General features: G+C 38.4%; 1 protein-coding gene across 2 annotated transcripts in view; it reads right to left on the bottom strand.

Annotated features, from left to right (window-relative positions):
• ASB3 (ankyrin repeat and SOCS box containing 3) overlaps positions 1-22,128 on the bottom strand; it is a 126,493-nt gene that overhangs the window by 17,074 nt on the left and 87,291 nt on the right. For both annotated transcript variants that reach the window (XM_081265421.1, XM_081265420.1), the window contains one exon: positions 20,525-20,658. In XM_081265421.1, the coding sequence (XP_081121547.1) occupies positions 20,525-20,658 (134 nt within the window). The remainder of the gene's footprint in view (positions 1-20,524; positions 20,659-22,128) is intronic.

Genomic DNA, 22,128 nt, shown 5'->3' with positions numbered 1-22,128 from the left:
GCCACTACAGGTGCCGCGGAATTGGACCTCTGTTCCACCTCCAGACTCGTGTTAACACCTAAGATGGGAGTCCAATTGGTGGAAACTGAGTTCAAAGGGCCTCTACCACCTGGCACTGTAGGTTTGCTAATTGGACGTGCATCTTCCATTTTGCAAGGTCTTCATGTTTTCCCTGGAGTCATAAGTCCTGATACTGTAGGGATAGTAAAGGTTATGGTGGAAGCTCCAAAAGGCATTGTGTCCATCTCCCCAGGAGATCGGATTGCTCAATTACTGGTTTTGCCTAGTTTACATGATCATTTCCCTGCAGACTCAAAGTCACGGACAGGGAATGAGATTGGTACCACCGGAGGGAATTGTGCTTATTTGTCACTAGATATGAGTAATCGCCCTACTTTGGAATTAAGCATAGAAGGTAAATCAATTGTGGGCTTACTTGATACAGGTGCAGATCGTAGCATCATTGCACTTAAGGACTGGTCTAAGGGATGGCCAGTGCAGACTTCTGATCAATCTCTGAAAAGACTTGGATATGCCCAGGCTCCTCAGGTTAGCTGTAGACATCTTTCCTGGAAGGACCCGAAAAGACATCATGGTACTTTTCAGCCTTATGTACTTAATTTACCTATCTCTTTATGGGGCCGTGACCTGATAAAAGACATGGGGTTCACTCTTAGTAATGACTATTCCCCAGTGTCCCAACAAATTATACACAATATGGGGTATAGGCCAGGTTTAGGACTAGGAAAACATTTACAGGGACGTAAGCATCCTGTACAAGGTCATCAAAAACTTGACAGATTTGGTCTGGGTTTTTCCTAGGGGCCGCTGAGGCTCAAATACCCATAACATGGCTCACCGAGGAGCCTGTTTGGGTGCCTCAGTGGCCTCTTCCCTCGGTTAAACTGGCAGCAGCCCATGCTCTAGTTAAAGAACAACTTGACTTGGGTCACATCCAACCCTCTACTTCTCCATGGAATACTCCCATATTTGTCATTAGAAAAAAATCAGGGAAGTGGCGCCTACTGCATGATCTACGAGCGGTTAATGCTCAAATGCAACCTATGGGGCCCATTCAGAGAGGGCTGCCTCTGCTCTCTTCTGTTCCTCAAGGCTGGCACATTATTGTTATTGACATTAAAGACTGTTTCTTTTCTATTCCTTTACATCCTAAAGACTCGCAGCGTTTTGCCTTTACCCTTCCCTCGTGTAACCACGAGGAACCAGATCAAAGGTTTGAGTGGATAGTGTTGCCGCAGGGAATGGCTAATAGTCCCACAATGTGTCAGATGTATGTAGGAAAGACACTTGTGCCCCTCAGACAAAAGTACTCCTCCATCAAGATCATTCATTATATGGATGATGTGTTATTGGCTGCTAAATCAAAACAAACAGTTCATGAGGCCTATGACGACCTCGTGAAGTTGTTAACACAATGTGGGCTACATATAGCACCTGAAAAGGTTCAAACAGGAGATTCTATTAAGTATTTGGGAGCAACAATTGGGTATGACAAATTACAACCACAAAAAATCACCATACGAACTCAGGATCTTCAAACTCTAAATGATTTTCAGAAACTGCTGGGAGATATTAATTAAATACGAAAATATTTACATATTTCTAATGTTGTACTACAGCCTTTGTATGCTACTCTTAAAGGTGATCCAGATCTTACTTCCCCTCGTAGCCTCACCAAAGAGGCTAGAGCGGCCCTTATGACAGTAGAAGAAGCTATACAACATGCCACTTTATGCAGGCTCCAGAGTGATAAACCTTTTCAATTATGTGTGCTTGCCACTATGCGACAACCTACTGGAGTATTATGACAAGATGGACCTTTGCTATGGATACACCCACATGTATCCCCAGGAAAATCCTTAAAATATTATCCTGATGCTGTTGCAGCATTAACACTTAAAGGGATTCAACAAAACATTCAATTTTTCGGACAATCACCTTCTTCTCTTATTATACCCTATACTAAAGCTCAACTTAATGTTTTGTGTGCTACTCTAGATAACTGGGCTATTCTATGTTGTTCGTTTCAAGGGGATATTGATAATCATTACCCTTCTCATCCGTTACTCCATTTTGTTAAGGAACATCCTATTATTTTCCCTAAAGTAACTTCATCCAGTCCAATTCCGGGGGCTGTTAATATTTTTACTGATGGTTCCAAGTCTGGAATGGGAGCTTATGTCATTAATGATTCTCCCTCTGTCCAGCATCAATTTGCTCCTGGAAATCCACAATGGGTAAAACTACAAATTGTTATTAAAGTGTTTAAACAGTGTTCTTTTCCTTTTAATCTCATTTCGGACTCCATCTATGTGGTACAAGCACTAAAAATCCTAGAGGCTGTGGGAGCTATTAGTGATGCCCGTAATGTATCTGCTTACTTTAATCAACTTCGACAGCTTATCTGTAGCCGCACTGCTCCCTTTTATCCAATGCACATCCGGGCTCACACCTCTCTCCCTGGTCCATTATCACAGGGTAATGCCTGTGCGGACTCAGCCACTCGAGGTCAGTTGATCTGTTTGGCTTCCTCCTTAAAAGAGACTAAATTGTTTCACCAAAATTTCCATGTTAATGCTTTAACACTGCGCAGGCGTTTTTCCATTTCTAGAACAGATGCTCGACAGATAGTATTACACTGTCCCCATTGTGTCACATTTCTTCATCCCCCTACTTATGGAGTAAACCCACGGGGGTTAAAGCCACTGGTTGTCTGACAAATGGATGTGACACATATACCTGACTTTGGTAACCTCAAGTATGTCCATGTTTCTGTTGATACGTACTCTGAAGTTATTCATGCTTCTGCGTTATCAAAAAAAAAGACACGTAATGTCATAACTCATTGCCTAGAAGCCTGGGCGGCGTGGGGTGCGCCCACGTCCCTTAAGACTGACAATGGACCTGCTTATACTGGCAGACAATTCACGTCCTTTTGTTCTACTATGAGAGTACAACTTACTCATGGTCTGCCTTACAATCCTCAAGGACAAGGCATTGTTGAGCGTGCTCATCGCACCTTAAAGGAAACTTTACAAAAACAAAAAGGGGGAATAGGAGCTGGACATACTCCTAAAGAATGCTTGTCCTTAGCTCTCTTTACTATTAATTTTTTGAATTTGGATATTCATGGTCGCTCTGCGGCCGATAGACATGTGTTCCCTCAGCCCTCTGTGATTGGCTATGTTAAGTGGAAAGATGTTCTTACGGGCCAATGGAACGGCCCCGACCCCGTGCTGACATGGGCACGAGGATCCGTATGTGTTTTTCCCCAGGATCGCACGGAACCATTGTGGGTCCCTGAACGCCTGACAAGAAGAGTCCTGACGCCAGCTACTCAGCAACAAGAATTACCACAGCAATCCCGTGATGAGGATCTTCATTCTGCTGAGTGCTCTGGCTCTGGTGCTGATGCCAATGACACAGACGACACCAATGCAATGGTGGGCGGTGGCACGGGCTTGGCCAATGCCGATGCCGGTTCACGGTAATTCCAGTGTCCTTCCCACTCTTTTCTCTACCTCGTGTGAGATGTCTGCGCCCTGTGCCTCTCCTAGAGGGGACGTGGAACACATTTACAATCAATCTCAAGTTAATCTCACAGGAGTGTTTTGTTTTAGCCTTGGGAACGCTCATTGTATCCGTCTTAAGACCAAGAATTTGACTAACTGGGACAATCCATTGCAGTCCAGTCAAGTCTCAGGGAGCATTCTCAGTACTGTATTGGGCCAAGTAGTCTCAGGGGAACAATCAGGCTCAGGAACCTCCGTAAATAGCTCTGCTTTAACCACAACTACCTTGGCTAGTATCTCCGAGGTACTAATTCCAATGCCCCCATATTCTAGTGGACTTCCTTATGCCACTCATTTTAAGGCTTCTCCTTACTGTACCCCTAATCTTGGTTTCCCCCCAACATTCACGCCTTGTCAGGATTATTCTTGGGAGAAACGTCAAGTTGCTAAAGGTTTCTCCCTTTCCCCCTCTCTTAAGAGGTATGTTTATGACTTTAGCAACAGTGCCAACTCCTCTACAGGAGTGGGTTGGTCCTGGTTTCAATGGCTGATTTCCAACACAAAGGGGGCTTCAGCTGATATTTCTGCACTGGCTCAATTGCTGGGAGCCAAAAGTTGGTTGGCTAATGTTTCTGGCACTGTTTACGAGAGTGAGCGAGGTAGTAGACTCACATCTGTTTCGTTCAACTCTCTGTTGGATAATGCCACATTGCCCCCTGCAGCGGTTTGTGTTCAATCTCCGTTCTTACTCCTTTTGGCTAATGACACCTCGTCAGAAATGCTGGATTGTTTTAATGTTAATTGTTTCTTATCTGAATGTTGGGATGGTTCTTCGGCTGTAGCAGTGGTTATGAAAATTCCAACCTTTGTTCCAATCCCAGTTATTGCGGACCCTGATAAATTCCCCATTGTTGAGCTACTTAGAGTCCGCAGAGATTTTGGAATCACAGCTGCTATAGTGACAGCCGTGGCGGTATCTGCTGCTGCAGCGGTCGCGGCCGGAGTGGCCATGGCCAATCAAGTGCAGACCGCTGCCTCCGTTAATCAAGTTGTTCAACAAACTTCTATGATACTTGAGTCCCAAAATGCAATTAATCAACATATTTTGTCAGGGATCTTAGCTGCCAACCAAAGAATAGATTTACTCCAAGCTCAGGTAGAAGAATTGGCTGATTTGGTGCTTTTGGGCTGTGTTGATCAACGTGCACATTTATACATAACCTCTGTCAGATTTAATGATTCCAGGAATGCCTCCCGTATCATCGGAGAATACTTGGCCGGAAATTGGTCCATGGCAGCGGAAGACATGATCCAGTCTCAACTAACCCAGATAGCTGTCTTGAATAGTACCCACGTTGATCCCATAACGTTGGGTCAATTCACTGATTGGATATCTTCTGCCTTTTCCTTTTTTAAAGAGTGGGTGGGGGTAGGCATTTTTGGCGCAATGTGTTGCTTCGGTATGGTTCTCTGTTTGTGGTTTCTCTGCCGCCTTAAGGCCCGCAATGCTCGCGATAAAGCTATGATTATACAAGCACTTGCAGCTTTGGAAACTGACAACTCACCTCAAGTTTGGCTTGCACAAATTAAACAGTAAACCTTTGACATGGTCGTTGCACCCCAAGTTTTACGGACATTACACTGGGAACGACATGTCCTTCCTTGTTATTCTCCTAGTGTTGGAAAGCCCTTGCACTCTGCCGGCTTTACTGCCATTACACACAGATGGGTTTCCACGCTAGTACTTTTCTATCGCTCTATGACCCGTGCCTTTCTTTTAGGGTGTTGCCAACTTGTTTGTCGTTGTATTTCTATACAGCCACAGTTCAGCCTCAGAGACCTAATCATGACTGGCTGAGTAGATACCATTAAACGCCTTGGCAACAACGAGCTGATCTTGTAGTACCCAGAGACGGGCAACTTTCACGCTTGCACTGCAACCTAAAACAGGGGAATGGGGCCTCCCCAAAGACGGGTAAGCAATGTAAGGACAGTGAACGACCTAAGACAGGGGCTACTTGATTCCCTTTGACGTGCTATAAACAGAAGGAAAAAACTGCTGGCAGTGGATTCCCCCCGGCCCCCAGGGCTTGGATCCAGCCCTGATTTGTATGCACGTCAAGGAGGCCAGCTCACAGGGCCTTAACAGCTTTGTGGTGTCTGTTTTCATATTCAGCCAATAACGGTCATGTGGGAACGTCCTGACCTGCTTGGGTCTGATGAGGTTCCTGGTTGAAGGCTTCGTATGAGTAATGGCGATTCACCTCTACTCTTGCCTGTTTTGTTTTTAGTAAACGAAAGGGGGAACTGTGGCGAGCCGCTTCTGCGGACTGTGGTCGCCATTACAAGATGGCGCTGGCCTTGTGGTGGTCTGTGATAAACAACTCCTTCTTTGGGAGAGTTGGCACATGGTTCTTTGACACCCTACGAGAAAGCTCCACGTGGCAGCTTCGCATTGGGTGTTTGGATACTTTATTAAGGCTGGGAGGGGCTTCTGGGAGATTAGAAGAACTCTCGAGAGCTTGAATAAACAGCTGTAAGAAGATTCCCGGTGTTGCGTCTTCCTTGCGGGCAAGGGGGTCGCGACAAACACGCATAAATCAAAGGCATTCCTGTATATCAGCAACAAAACCTCTGAAATGGAAATAAGGAAAACCACTCCATTCACAATATCCTCAAAGAAAATAAGATACTTGGGAATCAACCTAACAAAAGAGGTGAAAGATTTATACAATGAAAACAACAGAACCCTAAAGAGAGAGATAGAAGAAGATCTCAGAAGATGGAAAAATGTACCCTGTTCATGGATAGGCAGAACTAACATCATAAAAGTGGCGATATTATCCAAAGTTCTCTATAGGTTTAATGCGACGCCAATCAAAATCCCAATGGCATTTCTTGTAGAAATAGATAAAGCAATCATGAAATTCATATGGAAAAACAAAAGACCCAGAATAGCAAAAGCAATTCTAAGAAGGAAATGTGAATCTGGAGGTATAGCGATACCAGAGCTCAAACTGTACTACAAAGCAATAGTAACCAAAACAGCATGGTACTGGTACCAAAACAGGCAGGTGGACCAATGGTACAGAATAGAAGACACAGAGACTAATCCACAAAGTTACAACTATCTTATATTTGATAAAGGGGCTAAAAACATGCAATGGAGGAAGGATAGTATCTTCAACAAATGGTGCTGGGAAAATTGGAAATCCATATGCAACAAAATGAAACTGAATCCCTTTCTCTCGCCATCCACAAAAGTTAACTCAAAATGGATCAAGGAGCTAGATATCAAATCAGAGACGCTGCGTCTGATAGAAGAAAAAGTTGGCTCCAATCTACATATAGTGGGGTCGGGCTCCAAATTCCTTAATAGGACGCCCATAGCCCAAGAGTTAATAACAAGAATAAACAAATGGGACTTACTTAAACTAAAAAGTTTTTTCTCAGCAAGGGAAACAATAAAAGAGGTAAATAGAGAGCCTACATCCTGGGAACAAATTTTTACCCCTCACACCTCAGATAGAGCCCTAATATCCAGAATGTACAAAGAACTCAAAAAATTAAACAATAAGATAGCAAATAATCCAATCAACAAATGGGCCAAGGACCTGAACAGACACTTCTCAGAGGAGGACATACAATCAATCAACAAGTACATGAAAAAATGCTCACCATCTCTAGCAATCAGAGAAATGCAAATCAAAACCACCCTAAGATACCATCTCACTCCAGTAAGATTGGCAGCCATTATGAAGTCAAACAACAATAAGTGTTGGCGGGGATGTGGGGAAAAGGGTACACTTGTACACTGCTGGTGGGACTGCAAAATGGTGAGGCCAATTTGGAAAGCAGTATGGAGATTCCTGGGAAAGCTGGGAATGGATCCACCATTTGACCCAGCTATCGCCCTTCTCGGACTATTCCCTGAGGACCTTAAAAGAGCGCACTATAGGGATACGGCCACATCAATGATTATAGCGACACAATTCACAATAGCTAGACTGTGGAACCAACCTAGATGCCCTTCAATAGATGAATGGATTAAAAAAAATGTGGCATCTATACACAATGGAGTATTATGCAGCACTAAGAAATGACAAAATCATAGAATTTGCAGGGAAATGGATGGCATTAGAGCAGATTATGCTAAGTGAAGCTAGCCAAGCCCTAAAAAACAAATGTCAAATGTCTTCTTTGATATAAAGAGAGCAACTAAGAACAGAACAGGAAGGAAGAGCATGAGGAAAAGACTAACAGTAAACAAAGACGAATGGGGAGAGAGAAAGGGAGAGAGAAGGGAAAGCATATGGAAATGGTAGGAGACCTTCAATGATACACAAAATTATAAGAGGTTATGAGGGGCAAGGGGGAGGGGGGAAAAAGGGGGAGAAAATTGAACAACAGCAGAGGAGGTAGAGAGGGAAGATGGGAGGGAAGATGGGAGGGGAGGGGAGGGGAGGGGAGGGGGGATAGTAGGGGATAGGAAAGGTAGCAGAATACAACAGTCACTAATATGCCATTATGTAATGATGTGAGTATGTAACAGTTGTGATTCTGCAATCTGTATTTGGGGTAAAAATGGGAGTTCAAAACCCAATTGAGTCTAATGTATGAAAGATGATATATCATGAGCTCTGTAATGTTTTGGACAATCAATTTTAAAAAAAAGAAAAAAAATATTTTTAATATTTTTATTAGTTGTTGGAAGATCTTTATTTTTTATTTATTTATATGTGTTGCTAAGAATCGAACCCAGTGCCTCACACATGCTAGGCAAGTGCTCTACCACTGAGTCACAACCCCAGCCCCTAATTCACATAATTTTTTACTTAAAATTTTACTGATACACAGCTGACAGGTTATTAAAACTAATTAAGGAATTAATGAATTTAAACAGCTTGATTTATAAGTATCTACCTATAGAAATGTTTCAAAATAGATTCTATTCATTGAACACTTCTGCCAGTGCCCCACATTTGGAAGTAAAATTACAGACTGAATAGCTAGAAGTTCTCAAATGAACAAGGTATCAGAAGCTTCTGCCTAAGTTACCTTTACATCTTCAATTTAGGCCACTCTACCTAATCACATCAAAACAAATTCCTTATTATTCTCTTAATATTATTTTCTATAATTTCCAAACTCACAAATAAGGGAGATTATGAGAACTTAAATGAGATGAACAGTTCTTAGGAGTCTTCCATAATAATCCTTAGGTTTTCACTAATTATGAGAATTGTTTCTTTTAAAAATGAACTGTCATTGGAAGCAATTAAGTAGAAGGTGAACTTCCACCACTTAGTCCTCAAAAGCTTTTGGACTGAGTTAGAATATCTTGGGCAGTCCTCTTGTCTTCCCTTTATGTAACAGGAAACATCCCACTCATAGATTTAGGCCAAAAAAAGTATTTTTATGATCAGATGTGGAGACCGTGAAAAATGCTCTTCTGTTTTTAAGGGGTATGCTCTCAAAAATCAACCAATGGGGTTGGGGTTGTGGCTCGGTGGTAGAGCGTTTGCCTAGCATGTGTGAGGCACTGGGTTCAAGTATTAGCACCACATATAAATAAGTAAAGGTCCATCAATAACTAATAAAATATTTTTTTAAAAAAATCAACAAATGTAGGAAACCTGCAAAGTGCCTTAACTCTGCCAATATACTGATGAGGGAAGAAATGGCTAGAGGAATATCAGGAAACATGTGGAAGAGGACATGATTTAGAGCCGAACTTTAAAAAATAAAAGTCAGTAGATTTAAGAGAAGCATGCCAATCAGAGGACCTTAAAGTCATGAAGAATATATTTGCAAATCTGTGAGGTATATTTGGGAAAACAAGTATTTAATATATAACACTCAGAGTGGGATAGGACAGGAAGGCATTGCAGGGGCCAGATTATGAAAGGCCTTATATGCTTTGTTAGAGTTTGGTTTTTATTCTGAGAGAAATTAGATTGCTATAATAGATTTTTAAAAAGAGACCTGGTATAGTCAAACTTCTGTTTTATTTAATGGTGGCTGTGAGAATAATACTAGAAGCCAGGCATTTAGAAGAGTACTGAAATTAAGCATGTCAGAAATGATAGCTGCCAGAAACAAAGCCATGGAAAGGACAGAATAGGAATGGCTTTGGAAGTTATTAACAAAACAGTACTGACAGTAAATGGTAATCTACACACTGTAAATAGTGTTTCTCCAAGATGGAAGGACATCTTCTACCATTGCAACAATTGAGCAGTATTACTAAACTAAGAAGTTACTTTTCTCTACACCACAAGAGAAAATGAAGAATATCATCACAGAAGAAAGTCTTTTCCTATATCAATGTTTTACTTTCAACATATTCTAACCTCCTAACCTTCTCTTTATTACAATTTTGTGGCCTCTTAATGTGCCACTAAGAAACAAGTCATAGGAATATATGTAGTATAGAAAGAATGCCTTAAAAAAAAGATGAGAATTAAGGTTATTGTCTCTTTATCTATCTGCATCTACTTATTTGTCTCCCTAAAATGTTAAAAAGCATTCTCCCCAGAATCACATACACCTTAGTGCAGATCACATACATAACTTGGAGAAGAGGAGGTAAAGGCTGACATTTCACATCGTCGTCTTCTTTACATACAAATGGTGGATCCCAAATGTTCACAATCTCCAGTACATGCTATGAGTCAGGAGCAAATGATGTGCTCAATGGAGGCTTCATCTAATGCCCATGGCCTAATCCTGATGAGGAACTGTCACATGGAAACCCCCAAAAGAGTCATGGCAAGTAGAAAAGACAAGAGGGACTCAGCAGCAGGTTCTGGTGCTATCTCTACAACAGCCTTTTTCATGCCTCCTTATAACCAGGAGATTCAGCTCCCCTTCCCTTTCTGGAATGTTACAGAAGAAGCCTCTTGCAGCACATATCTCTATAGCTTCCTTTCATCATCTAGAAAACCAACAAGAAACCTAAGCAAAACAAGAGCTCTTATGAATGGGCAAGTTCTTTAACTTATAGATAGTTATTTTAACTTAGAATAACCTTATTCTAAGGTTCTAAACTCTGCAACTCAGGCCTGCGAAGAAGGACTGATCATCAAGAAAACAACAGGTATATCTCATTTTCAAATCAAGGACCATGAACTCTACCTTAACCCCTTAACAATCTTCTACACCTGGTACCAACAACCTCCTCATAGCCATGGTTCTACACCTTTTATAAAAAGTTGATCCTTTAACAATTCAGGTTTAAACTGCACAAGTCCACTTACATTTATTTATTTATTTATTTAAATTTGCAACAATTTGAAAAACAATGCAGACTTAACCTAAAAATATTTTTAAAAATCAAGAAAAAGTTAATATACAAATGTCTAAAATGTCTCTTATTATTTAAAATATACACAAATATACATAAAATATACCATAAAATATATACAAAATTTATTATATAAAGCCAAAATTTACTGAACCTGGGGTACACAAACAAACCATACATAGCACCATTCTCAATTTTAAAAAAAGCAAACTTAAAGATGAACTATTAAATCATAACTGCAAAAACTTCATAGTAATACATGAACTAGTGAGTAATTTCATGTCCACCTGTTCTTGCTATTGCAGTGAGCTCACATGTTGCAAGTATTCCTAAAAACGCCATGTGATGCTAATCTCTCCCTGTGAGCAGTTCCTTCCTCCTATAAATTGCATACTTCCTTACAAAAGTAATCTCTCACTATCCATAAATATTTTTCACAGTATATAATATGTACAACATACAAAATATATACTAATCTACTGTTATTGGTAAGGCTTCTGGCCAACAGCATGTTATTAATAGTTAAATTTGGGGGAGTCATGTTACATGTGGAGTTCAATTAGCAGTGCTGGAGTAGAGGGTGAACCCCAGAGGAGAGGGCTAAACAGCCCCACCCACTGCTGCTGGTCTAGTTACCAATCACATTCTAGCTTCTGTAGTCAGTCCCACTCACCATCACCACAACCAGAGGCCAAATCTCAGCTCCTGCCTTCAGCAGGGCAGACACCAAGCTCAGCACCATGGACAGTGGCATAAGGAGTGCAGGGCTGGGGTACACATCAATGGCTCCTGCTGGCAGAGGCAAGTAACCCAACAAAGGTTTTGGGAACAATAAAATGGTTCAATGTAAGAAACAGATATAGATGATTTCAACAGGAATGATAACCAAAAAAAAAAAAAGGTGCATTTTTACACTAAACTGCCATAAAGAATACCTAGGAAATACCTTCATAGTATAGGAGTTGTAAACTATAGATTTTGATGTTTCTGAAGGAGGAAAGTGTATGAAGGCAGAAAATGTTACATGTCTTGGTGGAGTTCCAGTTCAAGACAGCAAATATGCAACAGACCAAAACTATGGAAGATACTATCTGTGCTATGTTGTACAGGACCTCCACATAATTACTAGCAGAATTACCAGAAAAAAAATGGGAATGGAGGGAAGAATGAGGGATCAGAGAGGTCCTCAAAGGGAAGGCCCAACAATGCTGACCCTACCTCAGATGTTTCACACCTCACTATGTGGATAGACACTATGGACACCCATCACAGTATTCTAACCCTCTCATGCAGGGAAAAGTAATGGAGGGTGCTGAAAACCAAAGAATAGCGGAACAAGGTAGAAGAGTGAGACAGAAGATGTGTGGAGTTACAGACCACTATTCTATTGGTGCCTCCTCACCAAAGACAGCCTAGAGAGGACAGCAATACAACAGATAAGAAAAATCAAGGAGATAAGACCTAAGTTAAGCAGCCACCTCAGTACTTCTCCAACTTCAATTACCTGACAAACACCCCAAGACAACAAAGAGACAAAAGCAGCCAACTCACCAGCTGAGAATTCAATCATTCCTAAAGCTGAGTAGGACGGGGCTGAGCAAATGCCAGCTTACCACCTTCAACATTGTGTGCCATCCAAGAAGAAGAAATGAGTATGAAATTCCAGCAATAAGAAATAAACAAGAGATCGGCATTGAAGATTAAATGCTTGCTTTGCATTCATCAGCTAGATAACTACAACTATAAATTATCTATGCAGCATGGGGTTTTCATTATTTTTACCTAAAAATATCTCTTTCTGGTAATGATAAATATGTGTTTTGCTTGTTAGTTTTGAAAGCCTATTTTTCTCAATATAACTTAAAAGATTTTAAAATTGTTTCTATCTGTTGAAATTGAGATTTTTTAAGACTTTCATTTTAATTAAAAAGTTTACTACTTGATTTTTTAAAATCAAACTTCAAACTCCTAATAATAAAGGTCTTAAATAATTCTATTGTTTGCATTTTTTGTTATTTTGGTTTGGTTTGGTTTTGGGGTATCTTGCTTTGTTTTTTGTTTTTGTTTTTGTGGTACTAGGGATTGAACTCAGGCTGCTCTACCACTAGAGGTACATTCCCAGCCCTTTTTATTTTTTTTATTTTGAGATAGGGTCTTACTATATTGCTCAGGTTGAACTCCAATTCGTGATCCTCCTATCTCAGCTGGGATTATAGGCATGCAACACCATGCCTGGATTTAGATAATTTTTTTTTAATTACATGAATATTTTTTTACTGTGGGGCTAGAGAGGGTATCTATGCACCTAACACTGTCGCCCTCCACAGATATATTATTCCAGGGTCCACCCCACTAGTCACCTTTATCTCTTACTCTCAAGGAGCATTGCCCATGCATCTGTAACAAGAACATCTTCCTTTCAATCTTATTCAGTCTCCTGGAAGAAACTAAGCTTTTACAATACTTACTTCAGACAAGAACCTAGTTAATGTCCTATAGTCTTTCCTTATTACTAGATTTAAGAGCCAGTCTTCAGGATTTTGTTTTTGAGTTTTGTTTAGTTTTTTTTAAATGAGAAACTTATAGCTAATGTTTTAACAAAGTTCCATCTGCCCACTTACAATTTTTGCTTCACAGAGCCCAGATTAATAATCATATTTTTATGATTCTTTAAATTTTACGTTATATAGTTCACATATAAAGTTCATCATTTTGGAAGACCTGAATGAAAAGGTTGGTAGAATTCTATGTGGATCCCATCCAGAAGCAGTGAGGACTCAATAAACTGCTTCCCTGTTTGGAATATCTTTTTAACAGATGCATTAATTTCAACAAAAATATTTCTAAGTGAACTACTTTATAAATAAAACTTAAAAATTGTCTTGAAAGTAGAATAAATTTAAGGATACATCTATTCATTTGATATCAGGGGTAACATAAACTCTATTATAGTTCTTCTGTATTAGAAGAAATCTCTTCTTTGCTCTTTACTATACTTAAAAGGGATATTTGAGATTCAGAAAATAGTATTCTTTTGTTTTAATTGGGATGTAGCATTTTCAGGGATCTTCCCGCACACATATCCAATGCAGTAGATTTGAGGGAAGAGTGAAATGGGCTTTCCAATAACATTGGTGACCTGAGATTTGTATTTAAAACAAAACGAACTCCATTTTAATTGTTTTGAGACAAAAATTTCTACTATTCTAGCTTACCAACAGACTACTGGTAATTTCAAAGTAGTTTTAATTTTGCTTTGTTCGTTTTATTTGCAGAGCCTCACACATGCTAGGCAAGCGCTCTACCACTGAGCTATACCCCAGCCCCACAAAACTGTTTTAAGAGCAAAACATCCCAGCAAATGCAATACAACTCATTAGTGCCTACTTGAATAAGGATTTCCCCACAAAAATAAAAATAAAAAACTTAAATTAGAGGCTGTATGAAGCTAAAATACTAAGTGTGCAGATGGAATCCTGTTAAAATTTTAATCAACTACAAATTTTTCACTTAAAAAATTAGGAAAAAAATACTCCTACATCTGGCTCTCAAATCTAGTAATCTCAGTCCTGCAGTCCACCCTTATAATTATATTTAAGAGCCAGATTTAGTTGGGTTTTTTAAATGATAAATTCATAGTTAACTTAAAACCAAGCCATCAATCTGTTAAAGGTTGTAAAGGTTCATAATATGGCTAATGTCTGAGAGACTAGACTTGATAAATAGATGATCATGCGTCCAATTTTTGAAGATTACAAGCAATTACTGATTGGATTCTTGGTAATAATGCCTCACCCAGATGAAAAGCATACAGAGGAAAAGTTCCTAAAATTAAGAACCACTGAGAACAATAAGCTTTAATGCTCACTAGATATTTAAGCATGTTTAAATATTAAGCATAGCTTCCATGGCTAGACATAACTTTTTTAAAAGTCCCCTTATTGCCCCACTCCCCACTATATTTACATGTCATTTAGTTTATTGAACATTTTATTTAGAAATTTTAAGTTAGTGCTTTGAAGTTCATATTTAAAATAAGGAGAAAAATCAGGAGTGGTGGTATTTACCTGTAGTCCCAGTTACTTCAGAGACTGAGGTGGGAGGATTACTTGAGCCCAGGAGTCAAATACAGCCTGGTCAACATAGAGAGAGCCTCCCATCTCAAAAAAAATTAAAAATAAAAATAAATAAAAAATAAGTAGCAGATGGGCTTTAGTTGAGCATTCATATGAATATTCATTACAAAGTATACTACTCCAATATTTGTAGCTTTTATGGATCTTTCCTTGGACCCTGATCTGGGATAGGATCTGGTAATGGGTTAGCTTGGGTATAGGCTAGGTTACACTGTGATAACTAGTGTCTTAATACAGTAAAGGTTTATTTCTTGACAAATTTGCAAAATTCCCTGCAGGTGAGGTGATTCTCCTAAAGTGACAAATTAAGGGTTCCCAGTTATATCCATCTTGTGTCAATGTCATGTCAAAATATGGCTTTCAGATTTCCTCCACAAAGTAAGTGAAAACAGAGTACTTTGTGCTTTTACCCACTTATCCAAATCACATGATAATCAAGGCAAAAAAATAAATAAGTAAAGTCTTCCTTTGTTCCAAGGAAGAGAAAAATGAAACGCAATTTAGTTAACCAAGGTCTGTCTCTGTTACAATTACACTATCTGTTGCAAAAATGATATGAGGTAGGTACTATTATTATTCTTCTTATAACTGGATACCAAAGCTCAGAGATACAAGTAATTCCCTATAGCTAGAAAATGTTGGAGGCATGTCTATTTAATTCCAGAGCTCTAACCTTTAACTGCTGTCTGACATCCAAGAAGAACCTGCACCTGATCTTTACTATCACAGTCAAAGTTAACAGAGAAGTTAAAATGTTTCACTGGCAGGGATGGGCAGGTAGCTCAGTGGTAGAGCATTTACCTAGTATTCTGGAAGGCCTGGGTTTAATCCCTGGTTTAAAAGGAAAAAAAAAAAATCTCACTGGCATAATAGTAAGATTATATTCCAACTCCCATCTTTTTAAAAAGTAACTTGATATCTTATTAAGTGGCAAGATACATGCTCTTGCTAAAGAAAAAAGAAAAACAGATATTCTAAAAATTTAAATAGTCTTTAAAAGCCAGAATATTTACTACCTTAAATTGGAAATACCTTGAGTAGACAATTAAACTGGTGGTTAGTTTGCACCAGAAAGCACTACAGATCAACTATTCTAAACTTAAATTTTGTTTATATAACAACCAATCTCATAAAATAAGTTACCAATGTAGTTACATTGGCATCCTAACCAAAAATGGTTCATTTTGAAGAGTACATAAGAAAAGAGCATTGCTCAAAACTGGAAACACTGTTGTTTCAAAACTACCCTTTGATTCAAACTGTAGATACTTATTCAGCCTACCATATTTAGGAAAGAGTCCTGACAATGTTCCTTGGGTTTCACAAAAGAATACTTCTTCCTCACAGATCAACCTTTTTAAAAAAATCCATTCCCACCTTTTTCATTAACTTCCATTTTTAACATTTATTTTACTGTTTTGTGATTGTATTATGTGTATAAACTTTGTAAATCCTGTTTAGAACAAAGCAGAAGAACACTGGCATAAAAAGATTACAAGAGTTTGCTGGGGATCTTTAAGGATCCTTTATAGTATTCAGATGCATTTAACACTCTGGGTAGAACTAAATATATTTGGTTATTAAAAATTCAGAATAGCCAGGTGCAGTGGCACACACTTGTTAATTCCAACTGGTTGGGAGACTGAGGCAGACAGATCTTAAATTTGAGGCCAGCCTCAGCAACCTCATGAGACTCCGTCTCAGAATAAAAATAAAAAGCGATGTGGATGCAGTTCAGTGGAAGAGTGCCTCTGGGTTAAATCCCCAGTACTACAAAAAATAAAAATAAAATAAAAAGTTCAGGATGAATTAGATGGGCACAGTGGCACACACCCATAATCCTAGCTACTCAAAAGACCCAGGTAGGAGAATCCCAAGTTCAAAGCCAGCCTGGGCAACTCAGAGAGACCCTGTGTCAAAATAAAACTAAATACGGCTGGAACATAGCTCAGCATGAGAGCGCTTGACTAGCATATGCAAGACCCTGAGTCCGATCCTCAGTACCTGCCCACCATCCCATCAAAAAACAAGTTCAGAATGAAATAAAATCAAGTTGACCAGGAATTGTTTTGAACAGGGTCTTGTTATATTGCCCAAACTATCATATTGCCTAAAAACCCTGGGTTCAGGTGATCTCCTACCTAAGTCTCTTTGAGTAGCTGGGACTACAGGTATGTGCCACCTGGCCCAGCTGGAATTTTTTGACTAAGAAGTCTACTGGTACGGGATCAGAGTGATGTTTCAAAGAGGTATGTGCAAGGCACATGGTAAAAAGATTGTCACTAAAACTATAACCACTCAGTAAATTTTACCTGGTATACATTACCTTTCCTAAGCAAGAAATTTTTTGAAAATAACTGAATAGTTAAAAAATAAGCAACAAAGAATGGTTTGCCCTTTTTTGTTTATAAATGACCACAGCAAGTTAGTGCTTCCTTGGGGTAGAAAAGATAAGGAAAGGAGAATCTTGACCAAAAACAAGGCACCTTCAGGACTTGGAAAGGGCTTCTTAAAAAGATGGAGAAAACTTTTCCACTAGGACAGATACTGCTGGCATACTTAACAGGGCTAAGGAGCTGAGCATTACCTAGGGGCATACCAACAGCAGCAGAGGTGCAAGAAGCATCTTCCCATAAAATGTTCTAAAAATATATTGAAAAGGCAGCTGTTATTTAATATTATGATAAGTACTGGAGAAAACGGGGTAAAAACAAGAGTATCATATGAAGAAAGGTAAACAAGGAGCTGTTCTTCAGGACTCACTCCTACTAGTTAAAATCTTGCCCATGTTCCACTTTCTGAGATCCTACAGCTCAAATCCAGGGAAAGAAGAAAGTCTAGAAGACCAACATAAAGAAATTGAGTGTACTGAAAAGCCAAAAAGAAAAAGGATATACCGAGACAGCCCTGAACTAGAGAAAGGAAGAAATCATAATCCATTTGAAACCCAGGCAAGCAACTGGGCAGATCTTTTCTTCCCAGACTTATTAAAACTCCAGCATTGTAATGGTTCCTACTATCTCCATGAGAGGAGATACTGAAAAATACCCTGAGAGGCCAAGTAGGAGAAAGAACACAAGTAATCTGCAATAAGGTTAAAAAGCCATCCCAGGACAGGGTTAAAAAGCCTGGACTGGAGAGTCACTGTAGATTGGGATTTCTTTTTTTTTTTTTTAATATTTATTTTTTAGGTGTAGATGGACACAACCTAATGCCTTTATTTTTATGTGGTGCTGAGGATCGAACCCGGGTCCCACCCATGCTAGGCGAGCGCTCTACTGCTGAGCCACAATCCCAGTCCCTAGATTGGGATTTCTTAACCTCACCACTACTGACATTGCAGCTGAATAACTCTGTTGTGGAAGGCTGTCCAGTGAAATGTAGGATGATTAGCAGCTTCCCTGGCTGCTAAAGATCCCCCTAGATGACAAGAGCACCCTTATAAGTTATAATAATCAAAACCTGTGTGCAGACACTGTCAAATTTCTTCTGGGGACAAAAATCATACTCAACCCCTAAAACCACTGCTCCAAATGGCTGCCTGGCTTAAACTCGCTCTCTTTGTAAATATCACTCCCAAACCATCTCACCTTCTGAACCAGGATACAGACAGAAAGAACAGAAGAATTTATAGGAAAATGAATGCTTAACTTTTGAATGTCAAAATGTGAGATACCAGGTGAAGCTATCCACAAGGCTATTGGCTATATGGAACTAGAACCAAGAAAAACGGTCTTAGCTAGAGAAATAGACTAGAAAAGCATTAGCTATCTTAAGAAAGGCTTTTGCAAATCTTCAGCCAGCATAAAATCCTCTTAAGAGATGGTGATGATTACACTACACAAGGTCTGCCTAGTGCCTAATTAAACAAGAAGCTCTTGATGGATATAGTCTACTACAAGGTAATATACCCGTGCTCAATTTTTACCTTCATCTGTACAAGCCTGCCATATGTTAAGATCTTCAGAGTAAACTCTCACATATCTTTACTAACTGATAACACTGCAATAATTTCCCCATTAGGTATATGCTCCCTCTTTTGACTGTTTGTTCCCAAATCCACTGTCATATATTCTATCCGTTCTGAATAGATATTTGCTCTCTTCTGCTGCAGATACATAATTAGTTAAAATCAGAATAAATTCTTAACATTAAGAATTACATGCAAGTGATTGGATGTGGTGACACACACCTGTAATCCCAGTTACTAGAGAGGCTGAGACAGAAGGATGGCAAATTCAAGACTGGCCTGGGCAACTCAGCAAGAACCTGTGATAAAATTAAAAATAAAAATGGGGGATGGAGTTGTAGCTCAGTGGAAGAGCACTTGCCTACCATGTGTAAGGCACTGGGTTCAATTCTCAGAACCACATATAATAAATTTTAAAAAAAGGTCCATCAACTAAAAAAAAAAAAAAAATGGCTAGGGATATATATAGTTCAGTGGTAGGACATGCCTGGTTCAATCTCCAATACCACCAGAAGAAAATAAAAATTACATGCAAGTCAGTTTTCCAACATTATCAGTAAGAAATTCTAAACTAGAAGACTCAGAGATTCTTATCAGATTCCTTTAAAAAAAAAAAAAAAAAAAACCTAACAGTTTAAATATACCTCGGTGCAAGAGCATATCTTCCTGAATGTTTTGGATTAAAAATATTTACTTAAATGTAGTTTTCCAATAAATTAGAAGATACATTTCTACATATGCATATGTTCACTTGTTAAAAGCCTATTTAAAAATGTTTTATGACGAGTTATTTTAAGTAAAAATAGCAGTGAAGAAATAGTTTTTCTAACATAAGACATATAATCTAGTTAACAAAATATAATCAAAGTAAAATAAATCTGAAAAATAGGAAAACTTTACATACATGTTTAAACTACTTTTCTTGTGCAAAATCCCACTGCATATTCTTTAATTTTTTTAATCAAAAATTTGATAATCAGCTTTAAATTGCTTTAAAAAGTTTTAATGAGTAAAGATAAGTTGAAAATGTTTTTAAAACTGTCATTTAAAATATCAGCAAATTTACAGAATTTTCACCCAGCTTACCTCCATAATTATACTATGCCAGACACAGTATCAGTAAAGACAACAGACAGACACAGAATCAGTAGAGAGGTGTAAGTAAAGGATGGTGTCATTTCCTTTTAGAGATGATAAAATGGTACAGAGAGAACATAAATCCACCCATATTCCAAAAAGCAAAACTAAGTTTAGCATATTTCTGATCACAAACTAAATTTTTAAAAAGCTGATTTTTAGGATCCACTTTATTTACATAACACTTATTTAAAAATTAAAATGTCAGTAAACGTCTACTTTTCTTTATATGATCTTTAGGCTAAACTTAAATAAAAATCAGATATCATTTTTTAAAGGAAATTATCTTCCCCAACAATTCAATCCTTTCTCCATATAAGAAAATGTAAATTATATCCAATTTATTATGTGTTCTCCAACAAATCTTTTAACTTAAAATTACAATACAGAGAAGCATGAGAAGGAAAAGCAGTAAAGTGTGTTTAAAATTGTTCTTTCTTACTAATCCACTGCTGCAGAGCCCAGGAGGAGTTTGAGGCACGAGCAGAGAGCATCTTTTCAACAGTTGGAGGTAGTCTCTTCCAATTAGTAAATTCCAAAGTGAAGATGAGAATGTCATCGCTGACTGAGTCAATCCTACATTAATAAGATGTTAACAAGTCATCAGAGACAAAATACACATAGACTTCACCTTATGTTGTAGAAACATATACTAAAAATCTATGCTTATATCTTAATGAGGAAGGCACAAAAAATAGGGCACAGAAAGAATTCATGTAACTAAAGGTAAGTTTGGTGGATACGAATAATCATCAATAGGTTCCTACTAGAAAGGAAATTGACTGTGTGTGTAGTTGTCCAAGAGATAATAAAAGGAAGCTCTATTCTCTACTAGAGTAGAACTTCCCTTCTCATTGGAAACAGTACCAGTATCATAGTGGACTTACCATCATCTCCTCCCAACCATCTTGCCAAATGTAGTTTGGTCATCCTTACACACATCATTTAATAATCCTGAAAGGACAAAGCCCAAGCACTCTCAAGTTATTGCTAAACTGAGTATACAAGAAAGATGGCTTAGTTATACCCAATTTCCAGGAATGTACAGCTATTCTCTAAGAACATTTCTCATTATAGATTCAGACATAAAAGATGTACTAGAATAAGATTTGTCTTTAAGGATTGAAAGAAGTGATTCCATACAAACAGTTCTTCCTTTGTTCTTTCAAAATTATACAGATTCCCTACCAACACACCCAAAAGACAAAACAGCTTTCCTCTACCATGCCCTCCCACCATGATTCTCTGCCTCTCCTAAGACCCAAAACAATTGAGTCAGCCAACCATGGATTGAAACCATGAGCCCAAAAAAGGCTTTTCCTCCTCTAAGTTGTTTTGTGTCAAGTTTTTTGGTCACAGTAAAGAAAAGCTGACTAACACAGGACCTCTAGTAATTACTACAAAAACAGAAAATCTTCCCAAGGTAAATTGTTTGGGAGACATTACAGTAACAACTGAAGAAGGGAAAGACGGAGAAGAAAAAACAGAAACTATATAATACTCTAAACTTGTCATTTCAAACACAACTTATTTTTAGTAATTTAGAGTCAAAGTATCCCTGAAATGACTGATTAGATTATGAGAATTATTAAACTGTTGATTCTCAGATATGCAAATATACAATAAATGTAAGACAAATGCCTTGGGAAAAGATTTTACTTCTTCTCAGTTCTCCATGAAATCACAACTTATCAGGAATACTGAGAATAAATAAAAGGATAAAATATATTCAAAGACAAACAATTTCCTTGGCATTCTTGGAGCACCATACCAAAGGTTATTTGGCTCTGGTTCCTTATTTCTTTTTTAATGGTTTCATTTTTCTGCTTTAATGTGCTTTCAGACTCACTGTGACCCAACACAAAATCATTTTATTCAGTTATCAGAACACACATGAGAAGTAAATCTGTTTGCACAGCTTTAGTTAATATAATGGTGAGGTTTTTTTTACCAACACTGATAATGCCACTAAAATGTATTGTTATTACACTACATTGACCAATACATTGTACAAAGCAGTTGTATGAGGATAAACGAGTGACAGTT

The sequence above is a fragment of the Spermophilus citellus genome (assembly GCF_964194105.1).
Source record: "Spermophilus citellus genome assembly, chromosome: 13".
Classification (NCBI taxonomy): domain Eukaryota; kingdom Metazoa; phylum Chordata; class Mammalia; order Rodentia; family Sciuridae; genus Spermophilus; species Spermophilus citellus.
The sequence above is the reverse complement of the archived record's forward strand: the minus strand, read 5'-3'. Positions and strand labels throughout refer to the sequence as shown.